This window comes from Hyperolius riggenbachi, chromosome 11, assembly GCF_040937935.1.
Source record: "Hyperolius riggenbachi isolate aHypRig1 chromosome 11, aHypRig1.pri, whole genome shotgun sequence".
NCBI classification, from domain to species: Eukaryota; Metazoa; Chordata; class Amphibia; order Anura; family Hyperoliidae; genus Hyperolius; species Hyperolius riggenbachi.
This window is the reverse complement of record NC_090656.1, coordinates 86,567,663-86,594,525: the sequence shown is the minus strand read 5'-3', so window position 1 is coordinate 86,594,525 and position 26,863 is coordinate 86,567,663. Positions and strand designations below refer to the sequence as shown.

At 43.5% G+C, this 26,863-nt stretch overlaps 1 protein-coding gene across 1 annotated transcript; it reads right to left on the bottom strand.

Annotated features, from left to right (window-relative positions):
* Positions 1–265: 265 nt before the first annotated feature.
* On the bottom strand, positions 266–26,856 carry SIRT3 (sirtuin 3). Its single transcript, XM_068260924.1, has 8 exons — positions 26,010–26,856; positions 25,745–25,850; positions 23,248–23,415; positions 14,171–14,403; positions 12,698–12,798; positions 5,197–5,358; positions 1,068–1,271; positions 266–980 (listed from the first exon to the last, which is right to left on the bottom strand). Exons 1-8 carry the CDS (start codon positions 26,080–26,082, stop codon positions 957–959), a joined length of 1,071 nt encoding a protein of 356 aa, XP_068117025.1. The 5' UTR covers positions 26,083–26,856; the 3' UTR covers positions 266–956.
* Positions 26,857–26,863: the final 7 nt, after the last annotated feature.

Sequence of the window (26,863 nt, the reverse complement as noted above, 5' to 3'; positions counted from 1 at the left end):
CAGGTCATGTGACAGAAAATTTAGAACAGTATTTTCAGATATAGAAGCCCTCTTTCACACAAAACATACAGCAAGAATTTTTTTTATAATTAAAACGATATACAGGTAGTTGCTGGTTAACAAACAAGATAGGAACTGTAGGTTCGTTCATAACCTAAATCAGTCCCTAAGTCGAAATACTGTACCACCTCTGTCCCCTGTACCTCTTCTATACCCCACTGTGCTTCCAGTGCCTGCCTCTGTGGCACCACTGCCCCCCCCCCCCCCCCCCAAACACACACACTGTGTCACCTATTTCCCCCTGTCCCCTCAGTGTACCATAGCAAAATGTCATCGTACCGAGTTTAAAAAAACATTTTTTCTATTTTTAAAATCGATTTTTCAAAAACAACAAGGTTTTTGTTTTGTTTTTGAAAAAATGTTTTGAGTTGTTCCTACAGAATCAAATTTAGCATTTTTGGACTGTTTGTATCAGCGGTTCATTTGTAAGTCTGGTGTTCGTAAGCCGGGGACTCCCTGTACTTAGATCAGTGGCGTAGCAATAGGGGTTGCAGAGGTAGCAACTGCATTGGGGCCCTTGGGTCAGAGGGGCTCCCTCAAGCACATTATTAGCTCTCTATTGGCCCTGTGCTGGTAATAATAATCACTTCTATATATGCTTTAAATAGTAGTAATCATTAACAAACTGTTCCCCATCCCCTTCTTGCACCTCTGACACTGTGGTTGCCATTTGCAGGTTTTGGTGCGCCGTATCAATTGTTATGTATAGAGTGCTTGGGGGGCCCCATGTAAAACTTGCACCGGGGCCCACAGCTCCTTAGCTACGCCACTGACTTAGATCTCGACATGGAGAAGATCTTTAGCCAATTGTATACATGATTATATCCACAGTAACATTTCTTCATAGACTTGACTTATGCGAGAACACAAAATATAGGCCATGAGTCTCAGCTGGGTCATGTAGGAGGATCTGCAGCATTCTGTAACGAGAGAAGTTAGAACAGATGTCGGTATAGATCCTACTTGATCACATGACATGATTGCTATTTGTATTTCCTAATATATACCTTGCCACTCTTCTCCAGCTCCTCAAGCTCGCTCTCCCAACCCAGCAGCTGCACCAAGTGCTTCACTCCACTGGTGACTTCTCCTAGCTCCACCACATTAAGTCCATCCAGATTTTGCAAGAATGGACCTACATTGTCTCGATTTATAAGAACTCGTGGTGTAGACCGCCTGACTGCATACACTAAACTGGCAAAAGGTTCCACCTGCAAATAAAAAAAAAAAGGAATAGACAACAGACAACTTAGTAGTCATAAAAGCTAACAGGCGCTCCTGGCTCACATATCCTGCATCTAAGACACTGTTTTTATTGATCTGATGAAGCGGACTGTGATCCATGAAATGCGTAATCTCAGTGTCGGTAGCATGGTGGCATAGTGGTTAGTAGTCTCGTCTTGCAGCACTGGGTTCATGGTTTGAATATCAGCCAGGGCATTATCTGCATGCAGTTTGTATGTTTTCCTGTGTCTGGGTGGGTTTCCTCCAGGCACTCCGGTATCCTCACACATCCCCCAAAAATATACAGATAAGTTAATTGGCTGTCTCCTAAAATGAGTCTACGGTAGTGATTAGATTGTGAGCTCCTCTGAGGGACAGTTAAGTGACAAGACAATATACTCTGTACAGCGCTGCAGAACATGTTGGCGCTATGTAAACACTAAATAATAATAAATAATAAGTGTCTGAATTACAGCACATTTTATTACCTTACTCAGTCTTTGTCCTTTCTAGAGGTAAGCTAATTTATTACTTTCATATTATTTATTGCCACGATATTATTTTTTGGGCATCTTCTCCTCTCCAGTTTCAGTTTACATGGACGCTCAACATTGAGTAGGGGGCAATGTTATTTTTAGAACAAAGGGGGTGGGGGGAAATAGCCACCCAGAATAGGATAAAACTGCGTAAAGATTAACTAAGATAGAATAAAGATGAGGTGGCTTACCTCAATGAAGACAAATTTGAATATTTAATAACAAATTTTAATATGCACTTGCCAATGCGTTTTGTTGGACCCAGCTCACTTCCTTAGGCAGAATCAAAATGCCAAAAGCATCTAAAGCAGGGGTCTCAAACTCAATTTAAATGGGGGGCCGCAGGAGGCAAAGTCAGGATGAGTCTGGGCCGCATAAGGAATTTCACAATCGCGGCGCATCGCCGCCTCTGCTCGCCCCTCTCACTCTTCCTTCACAGAGAGGGGCGGGAAGAGGCGGCGATCCGTGCGGCGATTGATGTCAGGAGGGGCAGAGCTGAAGCTGAAAGCTCTGCCCCTTCCAGGAAATGCCGGCGGATTGCCCCCCGGGCGATTTGGGGGCTCTGCAGCCCTCTTTTAGTGGCGGGGATGCGGCGGATTACTTGGGAGCACTGAAGCGAACTATAAGGAAGCTTTTGCCGGCGACGGCCACAAAATATTGTATCGAGGGCCGCAAATGGCCCGCGGGCCGCGAGTTTGAGACCCCTGATCTAAAGCCAGCATAAGGAGTGCATCTTCCCGCCCCTTTGTGTTATACACCCTCTCTCGGGAGGGCAGTCTAGTTGGTAATGGTGTGTTGACACCACCTCATAGCCATCTAGTCTCCTTTTTTACCAAGAGAGCGAACGAGTCCAGTGTACTGGTGTGGAGTCGGGTTTGTGCATCTCCACCTGCCTGCAGTGGTTGGTTGCCCCTTGTGTAACCTTTCCTTGTGAGTGCCATCATTCATTTGCTCTAGTTCACATTACTTGAATGTACTACTCCAGCAGGGCTCCCATTGTGTCTGTATTTTTTTTTTTCCTAGGGTGCCTTCTTATCACCCTAACAACCCAATGTTGTTTTTAGTTCTTTGAATTTAAAATATTTATTTTTCTGGAGTGCGACCAACCTGACCTAAAGACCCAAGAACTTGAGTGAGGATGGGATTTCTTCACTTGCAACCCCTGTTTGTATTATTCATACTTTGCTTTGACGCTAAACATTATGTCAGCATACTACATGTTAAGGGGCTCCCAGTGTCTCCATTTTTTCTTAGTCTCCTTCTGAAGGCCTACGGATCCCTCAGGAGTACTGCACAATCCTTAGGCCTCGTTCAGACTATATACGCTGCCGTGCGCATTTTGGCAGTGCGTATAGTGTGCGACACGCAAGAATGGTAGAAGGGCATAGACAGCCCTTCTACCGTTCCCATCATATTGCGCTAACGCGTGCTGCACGCATTTTTGGTAATCGCAGCGCAGATCCCATTCATTGTAATGAATGGGATCTGCAGCACAGCACGTAGTAGCGCAGATGGCGTGCGATCGGACGCGTTGTGATCGCACATCCATCTGTGCTAAATGATGTGAACGAGGCCTTAGTCATAAGAAGCATCACTGATAATAACTGCACTACTGTGATGTCTAGAAAGTCATATACAATAGAATTCCCATATAGTAAGCTCTAAGGGACTTGGCCATGTAGTTTACTATATCAGAATTGGTCATACATTGTATAGTCATACAGGTGCCTAGCTGATACCTGACAACGTAGTATACTATAGCCAGAGGTTTAACATATTATAACATATTAGAATACAATATAGAGAGATTGTACGCACGGTGGCGTAGTGGTTAACGCTCTTGCCTTGCAGTGCTGGGTCCCCGGTTACAATCCCAGCCAGGTCAAAATCTGCAAGGAGTTTGTACGATCTCCCAGTGTCTGCATGGGTTTCTCCTGGGCACTCCAGTTTCCTCCGACATCCCAAAAACATACAGATAAGTTAATTGGCTTCCCTCTAAATTGTCCCTAGACCATGAGATATGCACTACACCATACATACATACATACATACATAGACATATGGCTATGGTAGGGACTGGATTTTGAGCCCTTCTGAAGGACAGTTAGTGACAAGACAATATACTCTGTACAGCTCTGTGTAATATGTCAGCGCTATATAAACAAATAAATATTAATTATATAGACTCACAAACACACAGCGATGTGAATAACATTATCTTGGTAAAATAGCGCCTGGCACCTGACAAGGGGTGGGATATATTAAAGGGATACTTAAGTAAAATAAAAAAAAAAATTAGTTTTACTCACCTGGGGCTTCCCTCAGCCCCCTGCAGCTGTCCGGTGCCCTCGCAGCATCGCTCCAATCCTCCTGTCCCCGCCGGCGGCTGCTTCCAGTTTCGGCGAAAGGCTGGGAACGTGAGTGATTCTTCGCGTTCCCAGCCACAATAGCACCCTCTATGCTGTTATTGCGGCCTTCTTGTGGCTGGGAACGCGAAGAATCACTCGCGTTCCCAGCCTGTCGGTGGCTGTCACCGAAACCGGAAGGAGCCGCCAGCGAGGACAGGAGGATCGGAGCGATGCTGCGAGGGCACCGGACAGCTGCAGGGGGCTGAGGGAAGCCCCAGGTGAGTAAAATTCATTTTTTTTTATTTGACTTAAGTATCCCTTTAAGCAGCAAGTGAACACTCTTGAATGTGATATGTTGGAGGCAGGAAAAATGTGAAGAGTGAGAATGTGAGTGATTCTGACAAGGGGAAAACCGAGATGGCTGGAATGACTCAGAGCATTTCCAAAACCACAGATCTTATGGGGTGTTCCCAGTATGCAGGGGTTACTACGGGAACTGCTAAAAGTGGTTAAAGGAAAGAAAATCTTTGAACCAGCAACTGGGTCTAGGGTTTTAATACTCACTGATGTATGTGGGAAGTGAAGGGTAGTCCGTCTGGTTGGATCCTACAAATGAGCTACTGCTAATCAAAACTAGTGAAACACTGAATGCTGGCCATATGAGGAAGGTGTGATAACACACAGTGCATCACCGATTGCTGCATATGGGGTTGTGTACCCAGACGAGAGTGCTTGTGCTTGCTCCTGTCCACAGCCAATACAAAAAGGAAACCTGATCTGTATGGCCACCTTTCCTCCTGCTAATACTGGATTTCACTCCCAGCATGCACCTAAATTGGCAGCTTCCTATGGGCATAACCATACAAACACATCCAAGAGAAAGTTTAACGTACAGCTTAGTTTAAAAACAAACATTATGAACCTGTGGGATTCATAATGTAACTAGTACTAGTAAATGTAGTACTAGATGTTTCAAACTAAAAGTTTTATATTTGGGGGGAGAGGGGTTGTCATCATATCTGGCTAACCTCCAGTGAAGTGCCCATGACCATGAGGAGATCTGCCCGAGGAAAGTCAGTCAGGTGTAAGAAGAAGCGAGCAGGAAGCTGTTCTCCAAAGAATACGATGTCAGGTTTGATGAGGCCACCACATGATGCACAGCGAGGGACTTGGGATTCCATCACAGCATCCTGTAGGAACACAGATCACAAAACCAGGAAGACTATTATTTCATTTTCAAAAAAATTATGGAGGTTTACAACATATAAACAAGCATAACAATACCTATCCAAAGGGCATTTAAGATACCAGAGCATATGGTAAGAAGTGCCCCTCTTAAAAAGGGTGAAATGTCACAGACAATAAAGAGTAATGGCAGCACTAAGACATAATATACCGAAGCTCCAGGTGAGTCCAAACATAAAAGAGAAGAGGAATGTTGCTTATTTTAAGGACCACCATACAGGACATGTTGTCTCAACCATTAGGACTTCATTACCTTGTCTCCTGTTGTTCAACATCTGGGGGTGAAATATACTTCCCTATTTGATTTAAACAATTAGCAGGGAAGTGACCTGCTAGTGGAGAGAAACAAAATAAAACAGAGAAGGAGAAATGAGAAGAAGAGGGTGAACAGAAGAAAGTAAGAAGGAGAAGAATGTGTCTGCAAGTGCCCATCACAAACTATTAGAGCCCGTAGAAGACTTAAAGAGACACTGAAGTCTTGTTTTTTTACCTTATTTTCTTATTTATACTTCTTTAGCATTAAACTCTAACCTGAATCGCTGCATCCCCGTGGCAGAATGAGTTATTTATTGCCCTGAAATTGCCTCAATCTCTGCCTCTCCCTGCCCCTCTTAGTCTTCTTTCACTGAGAGGGGCGGAGAGGCGGAAATTAACTGGAGTTGAGGCAGAGCTACTGCGCAAAGCTCTGCCTCTACCAGGCAGCAAAATCTACGACCTGCAAAGTTGTGGAACTTTGCAGGTCAATTTCATGGCTATAAATAACTCATTCTGCCACGGGAATGCAGCGATTCAGCTTAGAATTAAATGCTGAAGACGAATAAGAAAATAAGGTAAAAACTTATACTTCAGTGTCTTTTTTTTAAAGGGCCTCCAACTACCTTATACTTACATAAGGAATTGGGGTGTCTAGTGCGGATCATTAAGAAAGTAGGGCTTCCAGACTTTTTCAAATCTTGGTAAGGAATCGTCTAAGATAGCCTTCATTCTATCGAAGCAGACAGCATGTCTCAAATATGACTTAAATAGGGTAAATGGTAGTGCCAGGGACCTGCAGGAGCTCACCATTACTCTTTTTGCTGCCAAGAAAATATGCATAATCAATTTATATTGAAAGTTTGATACTTTAGCGGGCTTCAGACCCAATAATACAACCAATGGTAATTTTGGCATTTGTAATTTGATGGTGGTATACACTACCTGATATACTCTAATCCAAAACCTGTGTGCTTTGGGACAAGACCACCATAAGTTTGAAAATGTACCCCTTTGTCCACAAGGCCAAAAACATAAGCCTATAGACCTAGAGTCAAATTTTGCGTACCAGTCAGGCGTCAGGTACCATTGCAGTAAAACCTTGCACTACGTCTCTACAATGGAAATGCTGATGGAGCAACTTGGGGCAAACTTCCACATGTAGAGCAAATCCTGTTCCTGTTTCCATTTTAAAATATATGGAGATTTAGCAAGGACAATAGGAGAGGTAAGGCCCTTGTATAGTAAAGAGATGAAACCTGCAGGCCATGGGTCTGTGACACATTCGTTTTCAAAGCTAGATCTTGTCAATAAAGAATCTTGCTAATTGATAATTTCATTGATAAAATAGGATATTTGTAAATAACGAAATAGTTCTTTGTTTAAAATTTGCTTATGCTTCTTGAGCGAGTTCAGGGGTTTGATTGATCTGTCAGTGACCAGGTCATATTATGTAAACTGTAAGATTATCTAGCCCAAGTGGAAAGTCTGGGTACCACTCACCTCTTCCCATTAAGGGAAGAGGCGAGTGGTACATGCAGAGAGGCGAGTCCCCCTCTAGTTCTAGGCTGGTCCCAAATGTGTAAGGATTGTATTGAGTATTGGGTCTTTGATAAATCCACGCTGAGATGCTGACTGTCATCGGAGATTATTTAGGGCTATGAGCATGCAAAGGGACTATTCTATAAAGACCCATAACGGAGGGTGCAATATCTCATGCCACATTGCCAATTGTGTTACTTGAGCTGCCCTATAGTAAGCTGTTATGTTTGGTACTCCAAGACTCCCATCCCTTTGCAATCTGTACAACATGTTCCTAGAGAACCTGGGCCTGGACTTTCCCCACGGCATTTATAGCCGTTATACGTCCTAGCCAAAAGATTGCATAATGTTTCCAGCATTCCATAAATTGTGTAACTTCAACAATTAATTTGGTGTAGTTGGCTTTAAACATAATATTGTATGAATTGTTAGGTGTTAAACAGATGAACAGGCACCATCCAGGTAAGTATTTTGCTCCTTTATTTAAGATAAAACATCACAGCAAGGATCAATGCGATATTTCGAAGCAACCGCTTCTTTCTCAAGCTATGCTGTGCCAGATCCACCGCGGCACATCCCACCTGGAATTAAGAGGAGTGCTCCACTAGTTTCTTTTCAAACTAATTTTGTTAGACAAACTCCCAAATATTTGAGTTTAGTTGGCTCCCATTTCAATTCATTGGATGCTTGCAGTTCCCATACCAATGATTCCAAGAGTGAACCATTAAGGGCCTTGGACTTAAGGCTATTAATTTTGAGTACAGTGATGTCTTCAAAAGTGAGTAGAAAATCGGCTTAATTTGAAAGGGAAGGTTGTGGATTAGTGATTGTTAGAACCACGTCATCTGCATACTGTACATGCAGAGTTTATGCTGACAACCTGCTAACATCAGTCCACCTATGCCACTATGATTGTTAATCATTAAAGGACAACTATCAAAGTTAACTAAAATTCTAAATGCCACATATATTTCCAGTAATTACTAGCAAATAGCAATACAAAGGCTTTTTTTCATCCTTCCCTATTTTATATGAAGAAAATGACAAATACAGAGAACAGTTCTCACTGTGGGCAGTACTATGGAGGACTGTGTCCAGCTCATCCAGCATACGGAAACAATCTTCACTGGCTCTAATACTGTGAGTAAAATGTATTCAGAATGATAGAAAGCAGAAATATAGCTTCAAATGTGTGTAAATAATCATCAGCTGCAGCTCTGTCAGTGTGATCCTGTGTGTCTCTCTCTGCCACGCAGTCTATAGTAAACAGTTTACAGCCAGGTTACAGTTCAGCTCTGCCTCCCCCTCCCCCCAATGGCGACACAAAATTGTTACAAACAGCTGGTAAACAAGGCATTTTTTTTCACACAGGCTGTGCTGAGAGACCTCCGATTTCTAGTGTTGATGACTTAAAGCTCTATAGGTATGTGGGTTTTACAGAAAAACTGTTTTTTTGATAGTTGTTCTTTAAGGTCAGGGGCTTCATAAGAAGAGCAACAAGTAAGGGGGATAAAGGACATCCCTGATGGGTTCCCTAATGAATAGGAAATCTGGATGACCTACATTCGTTATATTGGAAATCGGTGTGAGGGGGATGCTATAATGCTTTGATCCAGGTTAAAAGGTTTGGACCAAATCCCTATCTCGCCAGAAGAGGGAACAGTTAATACCACGATAACATATTGAATGCTTTATGTATATCTAAAGACAGTAGCATCATGGGAGTATCCGTTGCTTAAACTGTAGATATTGGGTGCATAAATCTTCTGGTATTGGCACCTGTTTGGTGACGGGGCATGAATCCTACCTGATCCAACCAGACAAGAGCACATATTCCCCTATTTAGCCTATTAGCTAGGACTTTAGCTAACATTTTGATGTCTATATTCAATAAGGACATACATAGGTCTGAAGTTTGACCATACAGTGTGGTCTGTGTCAGGTTTGGGGATCGTATTTATACCAGCTAATAATGACTCGGGCCGGAGCAGCCAGAGGGAGAGAGGAGATTCACCCTTCCAGAGCACTTACAGCAGCGTAAACAGTTGGCCAGGTCCTAGGGCAGAGATAAGGGAAGCCTGCTCCAGCTTATGAGAAAGCTCCCAGCACTGGGGGCTTTCTCTGAAGCTGGAGACTCACCACGTGGTTTGAGGAAATCGGTCAAACCAGCGCTTAGCACCCAAGTCAACAGACACACGGGGTATGGATGATGATTTGCGTGAGTATTCTTTTGGGCTGCCCACGAGGCAAGATCTAGACACCTTTGCTACCAAGCTTGAAAAGGCTTTCATGCGAGAGACTGATTAACTGTTTGTAAGGTATTAAGAGAGAAAAAACATATAGTTCAATTCAAACAATTAGCTCCCTGAGTAAAATTAGTAAAAAAGTGAGGGCGAACTCCATAACCAATTTACTCAATGGTTTGCTGCGTATTCTAAGTATAAATGCTCTTCTGTGCCCATAGAAATGTCTGTTGTGCGTAAGAAATCTTTGCCAATGAGGGTTAAAGACAACCTCAAATAGTGTACAACAGTTGTTCTGGAGAGTACCAGATGATAATCTAAGTTCCTAAACGAAAGTGTGGCAATCTTAAAGGGAAAGAAAAATCTTGTGTGTCTGGATAGAGCCCGGGGGAATGTTAATAAAACTTTCTGTGTCCGTTCTTTAGTTGCTGTATCACAGCCATGTAATGGAGGATATATACATATAAATATATATGTATCGGGTAATACAAAAGTATGTAAGAGGCATTTGTAATGTACTTATGTGCAGCTACAACTGTAACTGAACTTAGGCCCTTTTCCACAGGCAGCTGAACTCCGTGCTCAGTGAGAAGTTATCAAGAAGCAGTGAGCAGTTGCCAGGCAGCAGCAAGCAGTTCTCCGCTTTCATCAAAATCATCAAGGTAAAACCCATAGGAATTGCACTCACCCGTTCCTTATGACCACTGTGAGATTGGTCATATTTTGCTTGTGTACGTGTTGCCTCTGGTCTGAGGGGTCTTCACTCCGCCGGCGGGCTGTCCAGTCCTCAGATAGTCGCTCCTTCCCAGATTCAATATTATTTCTCAGTTACCTCATAAAGAAATAGAGGTCGCATAGCGTAATTCCGTATGGTATAAAAAGCTTTTATTATTAAAAACTACTCACACTCTGCAGTGGTAATAACAGCGCATAGAGTATTAACAGGCTAGGTCCATTTGACCACTTCCACCTGTGGCAAGCAATGGAGTGCCCTCTACTCGCCCGAAGGGGCGTGGGGGAGGACCTAGTGTGCTCGATAAGTACACCAAAAGTCCGTCGGCAAACTACGCCCCCGATGAGTCAAGCGTATGACAAAACGCGTTGGATGGAGCCACGGACATCCAGGAAGGACTGCACGGAGGAGATAGCAGCGGGGATAATGTGGAAACCCTAGTGAGCCTACCCGGCAGGCACGGGGGAGAGCCCGTTAATACTCTATGCGCTGTTATTACCACTGCAGAGTGTGAGTAGTTTTTAATAATAAAAACTTTTTATACCATACGGAATTACGCTATGCGACTTCTATTTCTTTATGAGGTAACTGAGAAATAATATTGCATCTGGGAAGGAGCAACCATCTGAAGACTGGACAGCCCGCCTGCGGAGTGGAGACCCCTCAGACCAGAGGCAACACATACTGTACACAAGCGATATATGACCAATCTCACAGTGCTCATAAGAAACAGGTGAGTGCAATTCCTATGGGTTTTACCTTGATGATTTTGATCAAAGCGGAGCGCTACTGAGTGACACTAAGCAGACTTTTAAAGGGAACCTGCTTAACCCTCCCTACAGAGCACAAATGCACACAACAGACGAGAGTGCACAGTGGACAATCATTTATACTGTATTTTTATGAACTTTTAATATGAGCTTTTAATGCCGTCATTTCTTGTGGAACATTCAGATTTTTACACAGGCAGATAACCATCCAATCATTGTAGCGCTGTCCAATAAATATTATAGCAGCAAGCAGTTGCCAGGCAGCTGCAAGCAGTTGTGAGAGTTCAACAGACTTTTCACAGCCTATCAACTGATCAGGGAAAAGGGCCCTCAAAGTCAACAGAGGTGGCCAAAGTAAATTTAGTTTATTTATTAGAAACAAGCAAAACAATATTAAAGATAAACTTGCACATAACAGCGCAGAAATTGTATCTAATCTCTTCTTTGATTGTACAAGTGAAACTTCAATCTGTTCTTACAAAAAGTGACAATAAAAATGAACTAGCTATTCACTTGTCTAAACTAAAGCAAAGGGTAATTAAAAGTCACCCTGTCACTTTTTCACACTTAATTTAATTGAATTCAGGGCTGGCTCTAGGCTCGTGATGGCCCTGGGCAGAGAAAGAAGTGACCCCTTCGCCAGCCAATGTCAATATGGTATCTTATGGTATTTATAGTACCTATAGTATCTTATGCACAGTAAATGGCCACGTCCGTTGCGGACACTGCATAGCTGCCTTGTGCTCACAAATGTTTAACCTTTGCTGAAATTTTTGCCTCCGCCCCCACTGTCTCAACATGTAGCGTCTTTTCTCCAAGCTGCCAGGACAGTGCTGATGGGGAGAACCTCCTGGCGACTAGGCTGCAGACAGTGCCTTTACTAGTGACGCACGCACTGTGTCACTGTGGCCTACTGCGCTGTGACGTGAGGCACTGGAACATAGTGATCAATCAGTTCATCCGTCAGTGAGCACATTAACTTTACAAAATTGTATATTATCAATACGTGTATAGTGAGACTTGGTGCATGATCATACACAGAGGATCTTCCCTGCTGTCACAGGTGTGGTATAGGATTAGAGAATGCAGAAGAAGAGGACCAAGGGTCAGAGAAACCTTTCTGGGGAGGTGAGTGCACATTTAACTCCCTACAGGTAATTATTTTCCACATCTAGCATTCTGCTTAAAAAAAATCTGTAATGAAAAAAAAGAGCCAATGGGGGGGTACTTACCTTGTGATGGATCCTAAAGAGGCTTCCCCCGTCCTCTCGATCCTGCGCTGGGACCCTTAAACTGTCCAAGACCATAACAATCCTGTGACAGTCCTTGCGCAGGCGCAGTAGTAGCTTACTGATGGGCTATGGTAGAAATAGCTGAGCCTGATCGGATCCACTCCACTGTGCAGGTGCAGACACCTCGCGCCTGTGCAGTAGAGCAGATCCAAATGGCCTCAGCTATTTCTACCAAAGTCTGAAGGAAAGCCGCAAGTGTGCCTGAGCAAAGCTTGTCACAGGATTGTTGTGGTCCTGGACTCGGAAGACTACTACGCATGTTGGTGGATTTTGGGGACTGCCAGCCCTGGAACAGGAGTAATTAGAATGATGGGGAAATTAGGATCCAGAGGTTTCCCCCTCCCGAGGTAAGTACCGCTCTGGGGCACTTTTTTGGGGGGAGGTTATAGTTACCACTGGCTACACTTTCTGCTGTACATAAGAAATAATGAAGCAGATGTCTGATCACTCACACGGAAGGTCTTCCCTGGATATTCTTTCAGACACATGGTACATGTAGCTGATGAAAAGGTACCGTGCGCTTCCACAAGTTGCTCTGCTGGGATTCCAGCCACTGAAATATAAAGATCAGAGCATTAATGTTCCATTTTGTCATCATTCCTAATGATACTGATGTTATCCTTTATGCCCCCTTTCCTGGCTTACATGGAAGGCAACTTCACTTATCTAAACAAGTTCCTCAGCACTCTCATTAGCTCTGTGCAAAACCTGCAGTCACCCTGTGCAAAAACAAACTCACAGGTTACCTTGACCATCACCACAAATACAGTAAAACACAATCACTTCTGGTGTTTTTGCAGTAATAGGTTGCACAACATTTATTAATTTCAACAATACAGTAAAATAAGTTAAAGTGGGATAAAACACAGACATGACGTAATAAAAATGTGTTTTCCTATTTTTTATTACTCATAAAGTTACCATATTTGCTTTTATACACAAGTAATATTGTCTGTTTACAAATTACAAATTCCCAAAGTGCAGTTTGTCTGCTCTGAAAGCTGCCATTGCATTTTCTTGCATAGCTGCTGAATTTATAAATTAAAATCTATCTAGTGATCACTTCTCATCTGCACACATAATAGAAGCAGAGAGAGCTCAGTTTTAGCACTTTGCTAATGCTTACTAATTGTAGCTGAGAAAGGAATGTAAACAAAATATAATGTTATCACCTCTTCCAATGTGACAGGAAGCTTACCACTGAAGAAGAAAGCGTTGTGTTAACTGTTTGAATGCATATACACGCTCTCAGTAACATCTGTTGAAAGTGTACCTATTGGTTAAAAAGTCCCTCTATGAGGTACTCAGCTCAGGAGGGGGAAGCAGGCTTTCCGCATCCTCTTCCAGCCCAATCACTGGCTAAAACACCTGATAAACCACTTGTCAATGGCTTGCGCATGCGCAGTGGCACGGACTCGCTAAGCTTTCTTCAGTAAAAGCCAAGCCTGATTGGGTCCATGCTCCTTTGCATGCGCAATCTGTCTGCATCTGTGCAGTAGTATGGACCCTGTTGGGTTTGGCTTTTTCCACCAGAGCCTGAGCTTTTTCTGCCAGAGCCTGAGCTTTTTCTGCCAGCGGGTGCATGCTACTGCACAGGCCCAGTGCGGCTGCACTTCGTGGGTCTCATCGCTGGATCTGCCTGGCTGAGGAGGTTCCCCCTCTTGAGGTTTGTACAGTATTTCAAATTGGTTGAAGCAAACTTCACAGATTTGCTTTAAGTGCAAGCAGCAAAATTGTTAAAATCTGCCAAATGCAATTGTATCATATAATAAAATATTGCCCACTCTCAAACCCGACCAGGTTTCACCATTACGGCATCTTTAGGGGTTATGTGGAATTGGAACCTTCAAACTATGGAACTGAGCGCCTGTATGTAATATATCTCTTCAACTTCACATCTTATGTTCAATACAGTCTCAGTTTACCTCTTTCCAGTCCATCTATGTTCTGTGTATACAGGCGTAACAGTATCCCCTTGTCATACAGAAGACGCAGAAAGTAATGAGCTGGGTTGGGAAAGTGTCGCCCAGGGAGGAGCTCCTTAGAAAGCCGCAAGAAGGCACGTGGGTCGTGCAAGTAGTAGCTTACATCAAATATAGCCTCAGGGTATGGTAGGGAATATTCCTGCAGCTTACTGTACAGGCCACTTGTTGGAGACCTGAAGAAGAAAGAGTCATTATATTGGTAGCAGGTGGCACTCTCTGAGCAATTCTACTAACACCTGTCTAAGGTGAGAGGTTACCTAAACAATCTAATAAAATTGTATGTCATCACCTAAGTCAAACTGCCAAAGGTGTGAGTCAGCACCAGGGACAGTGCCGGCTTGTTTTCAATAAACCGGAATGTATTCCCTATTCTGCAGTTTCATCTGTGTGCTCAGCATACAGTATACCTATGATAGGAAGTGACCAGATACAGATTTCAATGATGTGTTCCCTTAGGTCACTATTCCTCTAGATTGTAAGCCATTGGGCAGGGTCCTCCTCCTTTTGTGTCCTATCTGATCATGCGCCTCCATTACTGTGCACCCATGCTATGCATCTGAGTGAACCTAACTTGCCTAATCTCCACGCTCCCATCCAGTGACTGACTAAGTATTACCTGGTACTCATACTGTGTTGTGTGATCTGGTTTTTCTTGTATTCCTGTATTGTCATATTGCTGTTTGTCACCCCTAAATATTGTCTGTAACCTAAATTAATGTCCATTGCTGCATAATATGTTGGCGCTTTATAAATACAATAAATAATAATAATAATACTGTACTACCCAATGACCTAAGATGTCTGTGGCCACGAGCATTTAATACGTGAATGTACCATTGAATGAATAGTATTTTGACATGAGTTAATACTTCCATGTTCCCATTATGGGTACCTAAATGGGTATGGTGAGAGACATAAGGAGGCTGACATATGTATTTCCTTTTAAACAATGCACATTGCCTGGCTGTCCTGCTGATCCTCTGGTTCAAATGCTTTTAGCTATAGACCTTGAACAAGCATGCAGATTAGATGTTTCAGAGAAAAATCTAACAAGATGAACTGCATGCTTGTTTCAGGTGGGTGATTCAGACACTACTGACCAGAAATATCAGCAGGACTGCCAGGCAACTGGTATTGTTTAAAAGGAAATAAATATGGCAGCCTCTATATGCTTCTCACTTCAGGTGTCCTTTATTGAATAGTAATGTGACATGATTTAATACGTCCATGCTCCCATTATGGATACCTATACTTTCACCTTAGAGTAGCTAGCCAAAGCCCTTCGGAAAAACATCTGCCTTAACTTATTCCTGCAGCAGTCCCTGAAGCCCAACACTTTTCCTGTAAAATGCAGCTCCTGTTGTTTTCTATGGACCTAACACACTGGGCCCTTACCTAATTAGCTGTTCTCCTGATTCTTCTCCCTGGAGATAATGTTTCATCTTATCTAAAAAACAAACAAACTTTTCAGCACTTAGCAATTGAAAAGTACTAAAAAGTAATACCGGACTTATTTTGAGTAATTTCCTGCTTGGTAAGAGCTCCAATGTTACTTTATTGGCAGGGTGTGAAAATATCTAATTGGAGAAATCTCAGGAGAAAGGTTAATAGATATGGGCCTAAATGTCTTTTGTGCCTTTAAAGTGAACCTTAAGCCAGGATCGTTTTTCAAAATGAAGATATTACCTTAATCTTCTTTCCCAGCCCTGCAATTTCGCTTGTGTAGCGCCGCTCTGGAGCCTTTAGTTACGTTGTTACCGGCAAGGTGATTAATTTTAATTTATTCAAAATGGCGCTGCTGGCCGGAACTATTTCCGGGTCAGCCAGCGCTTGTTAGCTTCCTACATCTTCTGCCTCCTAGCTACGCTCGCTCATGCACTGCTTCTATGCAATGCAAATCGCGCCGTGCACGCGCCCCCCCCCCCCGCGCCGTGCACACGCGCGCACGCTTCCAATGTTCAGGCACTCGCACAGCTCAGTACAGGCAGCGGCGCCGGCGGCAGAAGGACCCAGCGAGGAAGGAATGATTTATGTGTTTACTATCCTGGGTCATTCGCCGTCAGGCGCCGACAGGGCTGGCTGTCAGGGCGGATTTATGGGAAACAGAGGACCAGATAAGAAAACAAACACTGCGGTAAGACTCTTATCTGGCTCCTCTACTGTGCACACTGTCAGGTTTAAAAAAAAAGGTTGGCTTAAGTGCCTCTTTAAGACCTCATTTTTTCTCATTCATCACCTGTACCTTATCTTGATAGTTGCAACGTTACTGAAAGACTTTTGTACTTGCCGGAAGTCTTTTTCTATCTTGCTAGAATAATCTTGTCATGTTACATGCAGCTGCCTCTTCTCTGTTCAACAAATCCCATTGGTTGGGGGTGTAACAAAATCATAGGGCCTCCCCACTAATTTTTCCTGACAGCAAATCTCTTAGGTCCACTGGAGGAGTCCCATCCAGAATATTATTTGCATGAGGTTTGAATATTCTCCCCCATTTCTGCATCTCTGCACACTCCGATTTCCTACCAAAGATTATACTGGAAAGTTAACTGGTTTACCACCAGGACTGGATTTCTAGGAAGGCCAGAAAGGCCATGGCCTAGGGCGGTAAAATCAGATAAGATAAAAAGTGCAGCAGGACTTGGAGAGAGAAGACGTCATATGTCAAAGTAAATCATCTCTTCTGGTCCCGCAGCGCAGCCATCCTGCGCCCTGTTCTGCACTAATAGCTGAATTCTACAGTTCCCCAATCCCTGCTTCTCTCTCTCTCTCTCTCACTTCCTGATGTGTTATGACAATCAGCATCTCATCTGCTGTCACCTGATGATCCATTCCTCTGTATGATGGGCATACAGTACAAGTGGATGTGAGAAATACCAGGGATTTACATTACAAAGCAGATAGAACTAAGTTCCGCTGAGTTTAATACAGGCATTTACAAACATCAGTGAGCTCTGCTAGTTTCTTCACCTCTTTTACAGCTGTGACACTGACCCCAGCAGTTGTTAATTACTTTCTAACCCTAATTTATGACTGTTTCTCTTTTTGTTTTCCTAGCTAGCAGTGATCTCTTCCCTGCTTCAGTTAACTTTTTCCTGAACTTTTTTTGTCCTGCTCCTACCATCTATGAGAACTGCCAGAATAAAAATGTTGGGTTTGATATTAAGCGCTACACAATCCTGCTCCTGAAGGAGGGAAATCCTCTCTATCACAAAAGTTCTTTTTTGTTGCCAAAATGGTTCTCACCACCACCACACCAAATATTGGAAAGGGACTCACCCTTTTCTAAGACCCCCAATTAGGTCTTAGTCTCGCCTTGGGGTTATTCCCAGGTCACCCCCGACCTTATCGAACTGTGTCTTTAGTGGGCTAGGCCAATCCACAAGTGCTGACAGATAACCTCCAAATAAAAAATCTCACATAGCATAATACTGTATGATTTTAAAAACCTTAAAAATTTATTGCACTTACAATTTTCTCCAGGTAAAAGACAGCATGAGTTTTTCAACGGGCTCTCCCCCGTATTGGTGGCCTCCGAAGGGCTCCCCAAATGTTGCTACTCGGTCTAGCTGCCGCGCGGTCAGCCTTCCGTGTAGTTTCCGCGTTTGCCCCGCTGTTAGCTCTGCACTCCACGCCATCTCAGGTCCCGCCCGACTAGTTTCGTCACAGTGCGTGACTCATCAGGAGCTGGTGTTCTGATTGGCCAGGAGTGCTTTATCCCCACTAGACCCATCCCATCTCTACAAACTCCCCAATGGCGGCGCTCGATTCTCGTATGCGTCCTCACCACGCTAGGACACCTTCTTTTCCCTCTAGTCGTGCTCCGCTTGTGCACAATGCGACCTCCGCATCCCTTTGGTCGCGCCGCTGCACAGCGAGATGCAGCATCCTGGGCTATACTTCATATATCCCTACATCACATCAACTCTATATACATTTGTAAACTCCCTATCAGCCCAGCATGCTGAATCCAAGGATCCCAACGCCTTCCCCAACACTGGGAGAGTCCGTTTTACATAAACAACATTATAAAAATAATTCTAAAATTACAGTATCAATATTTGAATTCAAAATATATTAAAATATATGAGGCACTTTATTGGAAGACTATATCATACATGGCATTAGAAAACTTTATACGCAATCCCCACCACGTAATTTGCTACATATTCTACCTTTGTTTACCTACCCCCAGGGCCCACCATCCTTTAATGAGGTCTATAATCTCAAGCAAAAAATCTCCCCCCCCCCCCCCCCCCCCCCCTTATTCTTTATCCCCATGTCATGTCTCTCCCAGAAAACACATCAGGGCTATGTCTATGTTGAGGCCCTTAGGTCTCAACATCCCCATTTCATATATGACTCGTGTCTCCTCCTGTGATATTTTTCTCAGCATGTCAGTTCCTCTCCACTCTGCTTTGATTTTTTTCAGTCCACAAAATGACATTAACTTAGGATCACACCCATGACATTCCCCGAAGTGTGTTGGAACACTATGATTATGTTTACCCCTTTGGACATTTCTAGTGTGTTCCCCCATCCTTTCCCGCAGCTGTCTAGTTGTCCTTCCAACATATTGGTAGCCACATGGGCACCATAACACATATATTACATATTTATCATTGCAGGTTATAAACTGTTTTATCTTAAACTTCCGTCCATTGGCAAATGATACCACCTCCTTTGTTTTCACTGCTTTAGCCTCTCTGCACGCCTTACACTTCCGGCAGGGGAAGAACTCTTCCTCCTGCCAACCTTGTAGTCTTTCTTCTCTTTTTGGGGGTTCTACACAGCTGGGGACCATCAGGTTCCTCAGATTTGGGGCCCTTCTGTATACGAACTTCGGCTTTTCCGATATAAGATTCCTTAGTACATGATCTGTGCCCAAAATACCCCAATGTTTCTTTACCACCCTCTCCCAATTTCTTTACTGGGAGCTATAATTCGTTATAATAGTCAACTTTTGATTTTCTTCACTTCTTCTTCCCTCTCCAAAAATGAGTTCCCTTCTATCCCTCATACTGATTTCTTGAATTTGTTTATCTCATTCTTTTTTTTAAGAGTTCAGATAGAAATGGATATATACCTACATCAAGCAACCATCACCCAAGATGGATCAAAAATGTCCCGAAGGGGCAATTTTTAAGAATGAGAAGGAACTGCACCTCCATAGATGACTACTACCAACAGAGTGGAACACTTAAGGGGAGATTCATTGAGAGGGGGTATAGAGAAGAGGAGTTAGATAAACAAATTCAAGAAATCAGTATGAGGGATAGAAGGGAACTCATTTTTGGAGAGGGAAGAAGAAGTGAAGAAAATCAAAAGTTGACTATTATAACGAATTATAGCTCCCAGTAAAGAAATTGGGAGAGGGTGGTAAAGAAACATTGGGGTATTTTGGGCACAGATCATGTACTAAGGAATCTTATATCGGAAAAGCCGAAGTTCGTATACAGAAGGGCCCCAAATCTGAGGAACCTGATGGTCCCCAGCTGTGTAGAACCCCCAAAAAGAGAAGAAAGACTACAAGGTTGACAGGAGGAAGGGTTCTTCCCCTGCCGGAAGTGTAACGCGTGCAGAGAGGCTAAAGCAGTGAAAACAAAGGAGGTGGTATCATTTGCCAATGGACGGAAGTTTAAGATAAAACAGTTTATAACCTGCAATGATAAATATGTAATATATGTGTTATGGTGCCCATGTGGCTACCAATATGTTGGAAGGACAACTAGACAGCTGCGGGAAAGGATGGGGGAACACACTAGAAATGTCCAAAGGGGTAAACATAATCATAGTGTTCCAACACACTTCGGGGAATGTCATGGGTGTGATCCTAAGTTAATGTCATTTTGTGGACTGAAAAAAATCAAAGCAGAGTGGAGAGGAACTGACATGCTGAGAAAAATATCACAGGAGGAGACACGAGTCATATATGAAATGGGGACGTTGAGACCTAAGGGCCTCAACATAGACATAGACCTGGTGTGTTTTCTGGGAGAGACATGACATGGGGATAAAGAATAAGGGGGGGGGGGGAGATTTTTTGCTTGAGATTATAGACCTCATTAAAGGATGGTGGGCTCTGGGGGTAGGTAAGCAAAGGTAGAATATGTAGCAAATTACGTGGTGGGGATTGCGTATAAAGTTTTCTAATGCCATATGTATGATATAGTCTTCCAATATAGTGCCTCATATATTTTAAATTCAAATATTGATACTGTAATTTTAGAATTATTTTTATAATGTTGTTTATGTAAAACGGACTCTCCCAGTGTTGGGGAAGGCGTTGGGATCCTTGGATTCAGCATGCTGGGCTGATAGGGAGTTTACAAATGTATATAGAGTTGATGTGATGTAGGGATATATGAAGTATAGCCCAGGATGCTGCATCTCGCTGTGCAGCGGCGCGACCAAAGGGATGCGGAGGTCGCATTGTGCACAAGCGGAGCACGACTAGAGGGAAAAGAAGGTGTCCTAGCGTGGTGAGGACGCATACGAGAATCGAGCGCCGCCATTGGGGAGTTTGTAGAGATGGGATGGGTCTAGTGGGGATAAAGCACTCCTGGCCAATCAGAACACCAGCTCCTGATGAGTCACGCACTGTGACGAAACTAGTCGGGCGGGACCTGAGACGGCGTGGAGTGCAGAGCTAACAGCGGGGCAAACGCGGAAACTACACGGAAGGCTGACCGCGCGGCAGCTAGACCGAGTAGCAACATTTGGGGAGCCCTTCGGAGGCCACCAATACGGGGGAGAGCCCGTTGAAAAACTCATGCTGTCTTTTACCTGGAGAAAATTGTAAGTGCAATAAATGTTTAAGGTTTTTAAAGTCATACAGTATTATGCTATGTGAGATTTTTTATTTGGAGGTTATCTGTCAGCACTTGTGGATTGGCCTAGCCCACTAAAGACACAGTTCGATAAGGTCGGGGGTGACCTGGGAATAACCCCAAGGCGAGACTAAAACCTAATTGGGGGTCTTAGAAAAGGGTGAGTCCCTTTCCAATATTTGGTGTGGTGGTGGTGAGAACCATTTTGGCAACAAAAAATAACTTTTGTGATAGAGAGGATTTCCCTCCTTCAGGAGCAGGATTGTGTAGCGCTTAATATCAAACCCAACATTGAACTGTCTATAAAAATATTGGCGCACTGCCTGATTTGATTATATACAATTGCGCATCTCAATTGTTTTGAGAATAAAAATGTAGTTTGCTTCCCTTTCATTGCTAAAGTGTCACTTTAAAGGACACCTGAGCTGTTACTACCTTTATGCTAGTGTGTATGGTTTGGCATCCTTCTGTTTTCCTGTAGCAGTAGAGCATTGTACCATCTTAGCCATCAGCGAAAGCAGAAAGTTTTGAATCAGGATGATACCATTTATTGGCCTAAAAGAAAATGAGTAAGCTTTCTGCTAATAAGCCTTGTTCAGACTTTGTTCCTGTATACTGTCAATATGTTAGAGCACACCACCATATGTACATTCAACATTCAAAAGAGATGCATAGATTTTTCAGCAAGTATAAATAAATGTCATTCAGATGCTTTAAAGTGGAGCTGAACTCTTGCACAGGACAGAAGGAAAACAGAGAAATGTACCATGTATGTATTTAGAGAGCCTGTCTAATTCCCCCTCATCTGTGTCTAATCACAAGCTGTAACAATATGTTGTAACAATATGGCTGCTTCCATGAAAGCAGGAACTAGACACACTGCAGATTTATTGCAGGATTTGTATCAGCTGTAACAAAGAAATGTTTTTCTTTAAAGGTTATGTTGTTGCATATCTTTTAGAGCAGAGAGGAAGTTCTGAGTTCAGGTCCACTCTAATTACAACAGAACATCCAAAGTGGGTCTTGAAAGGATGTTTGCTACTTACCTGTTCTCTGTTTTGGATGGGCTTCTCTCCACTGCACTGCCCTGCCACCTGTTTATGGCTCTGACTGCAGCCAGTCGCACAGAGGACAAAGAAGCAGTGCATGCTCTGGCCACTCACGCTCCTTGTAATTTCGCACTCCTGCCCAGATGTGCACAGCAACCGAGGCCGGTACAGTGTTATGCATTCTTGACAAGTACCGGTCATACATCAGCGTCATTTCTCAAGTATGCATGCCCAGAACACTATCGGCTGCTGTGCACATTTGGGCAGGAGCGTGAATTACAGGAACTATTTGTTGAATGGAAGGTACAAATCCAGCCCTGTTTACCACCAAAACTGGAACAAGGCTGTGGTACAGGTAATAACCAATCAATTGGCATACTCTGTAAAGCGCATACATGTAAAAATGGAGCCTGGAAAAAAGGTGCAGGAGTTTGCTGCTAGTAGAATCTTAGTAAAATATCGGTAACGTTTACATATAATTTACTATGGCTAAACCAAACCCTACTCTCACACAGAACCCTCCCTCTACCGATGCCTAACCCTAAGACCCCCCCTGGTGGTGCATAACTCTAAGACTCCCCCTGGTGGTGCCTAACCCTAAAAAACACCCCTGCTGGTGCTGAACCCTAAGCCCCATAAGACCCTCCCTGGTGCCTAAGCCCCTTGGTGGCGCCTAACTCTAACCCCCCCTTTCCTAAACCTTTCCTTTCCCCTCTACTGCAAAGCGGCGATGTGCGGTAAACAAGGTAAATTTCGATTAGAGCGCGCTCTAAACAATGCCGCTATTCGCATTTCCGCAAGCCCTGGCGCTCTAGATTCTATCGGGCACCAATATTTAAAATAATTACCAGTAATCATAATTTACCTTGCTTGCCGCATATCGCGGCCATTATAAAAGCCACGATTTGTGGCAAAGAAGGTCAATTTTGGTGCTCGGAGGTGCCCGATAGCGGCCACCGCCGTGCACCCAATTTTCATTTCTTTGCTGCTAATTGCGGCTTTTATAATAGGTGCCTATGGCAGTATCATTTTTTCCGAAAGGGCTCCTGCGCCCTTCATTCCTGTTTCGCTGTAAAGTGATGCAGAAAAATGTGTCAGTGCTGTATAAATGTGTAATGTTTTCAGTGTTAGTTTTAATTACCTGAAATCTGGGATTCCACTGGCAGTGCTGATCCCGGCACCCACCATGGCTATAATGCGTTTGTACTCGCCCCGTTTTATCCTGTCAGCTACATCAGAGAGAGTCAGGCTTTCACTTGTACTGTGTCCTCTTCTGTGAGGAAAGATGCTATTGCCGGCTCGCACCCACCTGTCATAAGAGACAAAATAAAATGAAGTTAGTTCATTGTGATAGAGTCTGCGCAAAGCGACTTGCAGCACCTTATCACAATGTTTCATATAAAGGACACTGGAGAATAATCTTATTTCAGTACCACAGCATGGCTTTACTAAAGACAGGTCCTGTCTCACCAACATGCTCAGCTTTTATAAAGTGGCGAATGAAAATTTAGATCTTGGGAAAGCTATAGATGTAGTGTACTTGAACTTTGCAAAGGCTTTTGACACTGTTCCCCACAATAGCCTGTGAACGCAATAACTCTACTGTCAGAACAACATTTATTGTAAAGGGCCCCCAAGTCAATTTTTTTGCCCAAGGCCCTACTTTACCGAAAACCATCTTGTGGGACACATTTGAATGTCAGACCTTGGAGCTGCAAGGCAAGGGTACTATCCACTATACCATGGTATAAAGAGACCCAGATACGAAGTAACTAACAGTTTTGTACATACCTGGGGCTTCCTCCAGCCCCATCAGCCTGGATCGCTCCCATGCCGCTGTCCCCCAAGTCAATTTTTTGCCCAAGGCCCTACTTTACCAATTTGTGGGACACATTTGACTGTCAGACCTTGGAGCTGCAAGGCAAGGGTACTATCCACTATACCATGGTTTAAGTCTCATCATTCTGAACAAATTGCTAAACTCTCTGCTTATAAAGATCATACTGTGACACTAGCAACCCTGCTTTTGATTTGGCAATTGTCACTTCTGTTTCCAATGGAACTGATATTTACATATTAATCAAACTGCTTTACAGGTCTATGATTACTACGGTATTAGACTACAATCAGAACCATGATAAGGTCCTCCAGCACCCAAGGCTGAGACACCATAGTTCACCCCCCATCCCTCCCCCTGCAGCCACCACACACTGATTGCTATTAGACTAAGAGGAGCCCCAGGGCCCCCAACACCTTAATCTCTAGTTATCTGGCTTGCAGTCATTGTCATGTATCCCCTTTTCTTATTTCTCTCTGCTTCAAACTCAATAGGAGAATGATAGCTGATACACTGCACCCTGAGGCTGGAGCCTCTCTCGCCTCTGCCTCGGCCCTGACTACAATACATACACTACACAATACATACATAGACATATGACAATTATTATTTTTTATTTATATAGCGCCAACATTTTCTGCAGTGCTTTACAAAGCACAATAAGATGACAAGGGGAAAATAGATACACTAACAAAATGTACAACAGAGTTCCAAGCAGCACAAATATTGTGACAAAAACAGTAAACATTAGGAGGAGGACCCTGCCCTTGCGAGCTTACAATCTAATGGGTAGTGGGGGACACACTGGGTAAGGGGGTGGAGGATGGATGAGGCAGTGACCCTTTGCCTCTGATTACATTGTGTCAGATAAGTAAATAAGGGCTATAAAATGTTTTAGGCCCCGTTTCCATTATCGCGAATCCGCATGTGTCTTGCGTATGCGGATTCGCATAGACAATATAAGTGAATGGGCCTGTTTCCACTTATGCGTCTGCGGGAGCGTTTTATTGTGCGGAGAAAATCTGCACGGAACACCCTGCAGAATTTGCGTGCTTGTGGAATGCAGGCGAATCGCACACGATGCATTTAATAGGGAAATTGCATGCGTTTTCCCAATGCGTTTTTTGCCGCGAATTCGCATGCAAATTCGCTTAGGTACCAATGTAAATTCACACAGGCAGTGATATGGTTAAAATCGCATACACTCTCACCTATGCGAATTCGCGGCAAAACCTGCATGGGGAATCGCATCCGCATGCGATTTCATCAGCGGTGGAATCCAGGCGATTCCGCACCGCAATAGTGGAAACGAGCCCATAAGCTTGTCTGAAAAGATGTGTTTTAAGAGTGCGTTTGAAGATGTCCAGGTTTGGAGCATGACGTACAGGCTGTGGAAGAGAGTTCCAGATAAGGGATGATGCTCGTGTAAAGTCCTGGATGCGAGCATGAGAGGAGGTGATCAGCTTAGAGGCCAGGAGAATTTCTTGGGAGGAGCGAAGGTTGCGGGAGGGACAATATCTTGAGATTAGTGATGAGATGTATGGAGGGCACAACTCATGGAGGGCTTTGTATGTTAGAGTCAGGAGTTTGAACTGGATCCTCTGGGTAATGGGTAACCAGTGGAGAGAATGGCACAGTGGGGCTGCATCGGAAGAGCGTGTGGAGAGGTGACAATGGTAGGGTTTAAATTGTGAGCCCTTCTGAGGGACAGTTAAGTGACAAGACTCTGTACTTTGTACAGCGTTGCGGAAGGTGTCACCACTATATAAATACTAAATAATAATACAGTAATAATACTCACCTTTGGTAAGAATTTGGTCCCTTTCTTAAACAGCAGGACAGTTGTGTTATGCCATTTCTGCCAGTAGATGGCAGCAGCTGAAAGGAGCTGGTAGAAATTCTTCTTACTGAATGGGAAACAGAGCCATAATTAGGAAGGGCACACAGAGAGGGTGCATACACATAGGGCTGAACATATAGTAATAATAGTGACAATAATAGTTATCAGGATCCTGTATACACATTTATGTAATAATATTAAGATAGTAATAAGAAGTTAGGGTTACCTGTGATGAGTCGAGGTTTGGATGACCCCAGAACTACCCTCAGAGATCCCCAGGAATTAGGTGCAGTCACCATTTCTGACCAGTTACCCTGAGCACAGTATATAAGACTGGCAGTGTTATGTGACTTGTATACAGTGTATATCAGCTTAGGCTATGACAGAGGCTGTATTTGTTTCCTTTCTGCTGTACAGCTTTGTACATACGATCTTACACTGTGTGCAGCTTCTGTTAGCGGTGAGTGAACTGTTTGTCCTCACAGAGCATATGCAGGTATGCATAAAGCTGTGCTATTCAGTACAGGCTGTCATGTATTGGTGTTGCTTCTCCTCCCTTTCCAGGCTCCCACCAATAGGCTTCCAGTGACTCCATTGCAATCTGCTCTGCTGCCAGCTAGTTTAACCTTCATTCAAGAGGGAAACAACACTATCCGAAACTGCTAAACATAGAAAACACGGTGCCAGCCCTGAAAGGGTAGAAGACTACCATACATTACTAGGTGTTTTTAATAGAATTGTTTAAAACATGAATAAAAATGCAGATGCATAGAAATTGCAGCTGAAAAAATAAAATGACAGCAGCAGTTTTCAAACTGCATAAAGTTTCAGGATAAATTTAGCAGCAGAATTTGCATCAACTTAGAGCTATTTGTATCTCATGAACCATTCTTCCTACAGTCACCGTATACATTTTTGCTCCTTTTATCTCTGTTGTCAGAATATACAGAACAAACGCGAGCTGTCAGAGTACTTGCAATCTATTTTTAGTTACAGCCCACAGACTACACTAGAGACTACACTGTGCAGCACAGCATGCCGGGAGATGTAGTTTGTGGCCGCAGTTTACGGCTATGAGCG

What these genes read in the sequence shown, in the direction of transcription:
- SIRT3 (XM_068260924.1), bottom strand. Translation starts at nt 26,082, where the DNA reads ATGGTGACTGCACCTAATTCCTGGGGATCTCTGAGGGTAGTTCTGGGG. An exon ending in CAAACCTCGACTCATCACAG is followed by an intron (nt 25,851 to 26,009) that starts GTAACCCTAACT and finishes TTTCCCATTCAG; the next exon opens with TAAGAAGAATTTCTACCAGC. An exon ending in TCATGGGCACTTCACTGGAG is followed by an intron (nt 1,272 to 5,196) that starts GTTAGCCAGATA and finishes TTTTATTTGCAG; the next exon opens with GTGGAACCTTTTGCCAGTTT.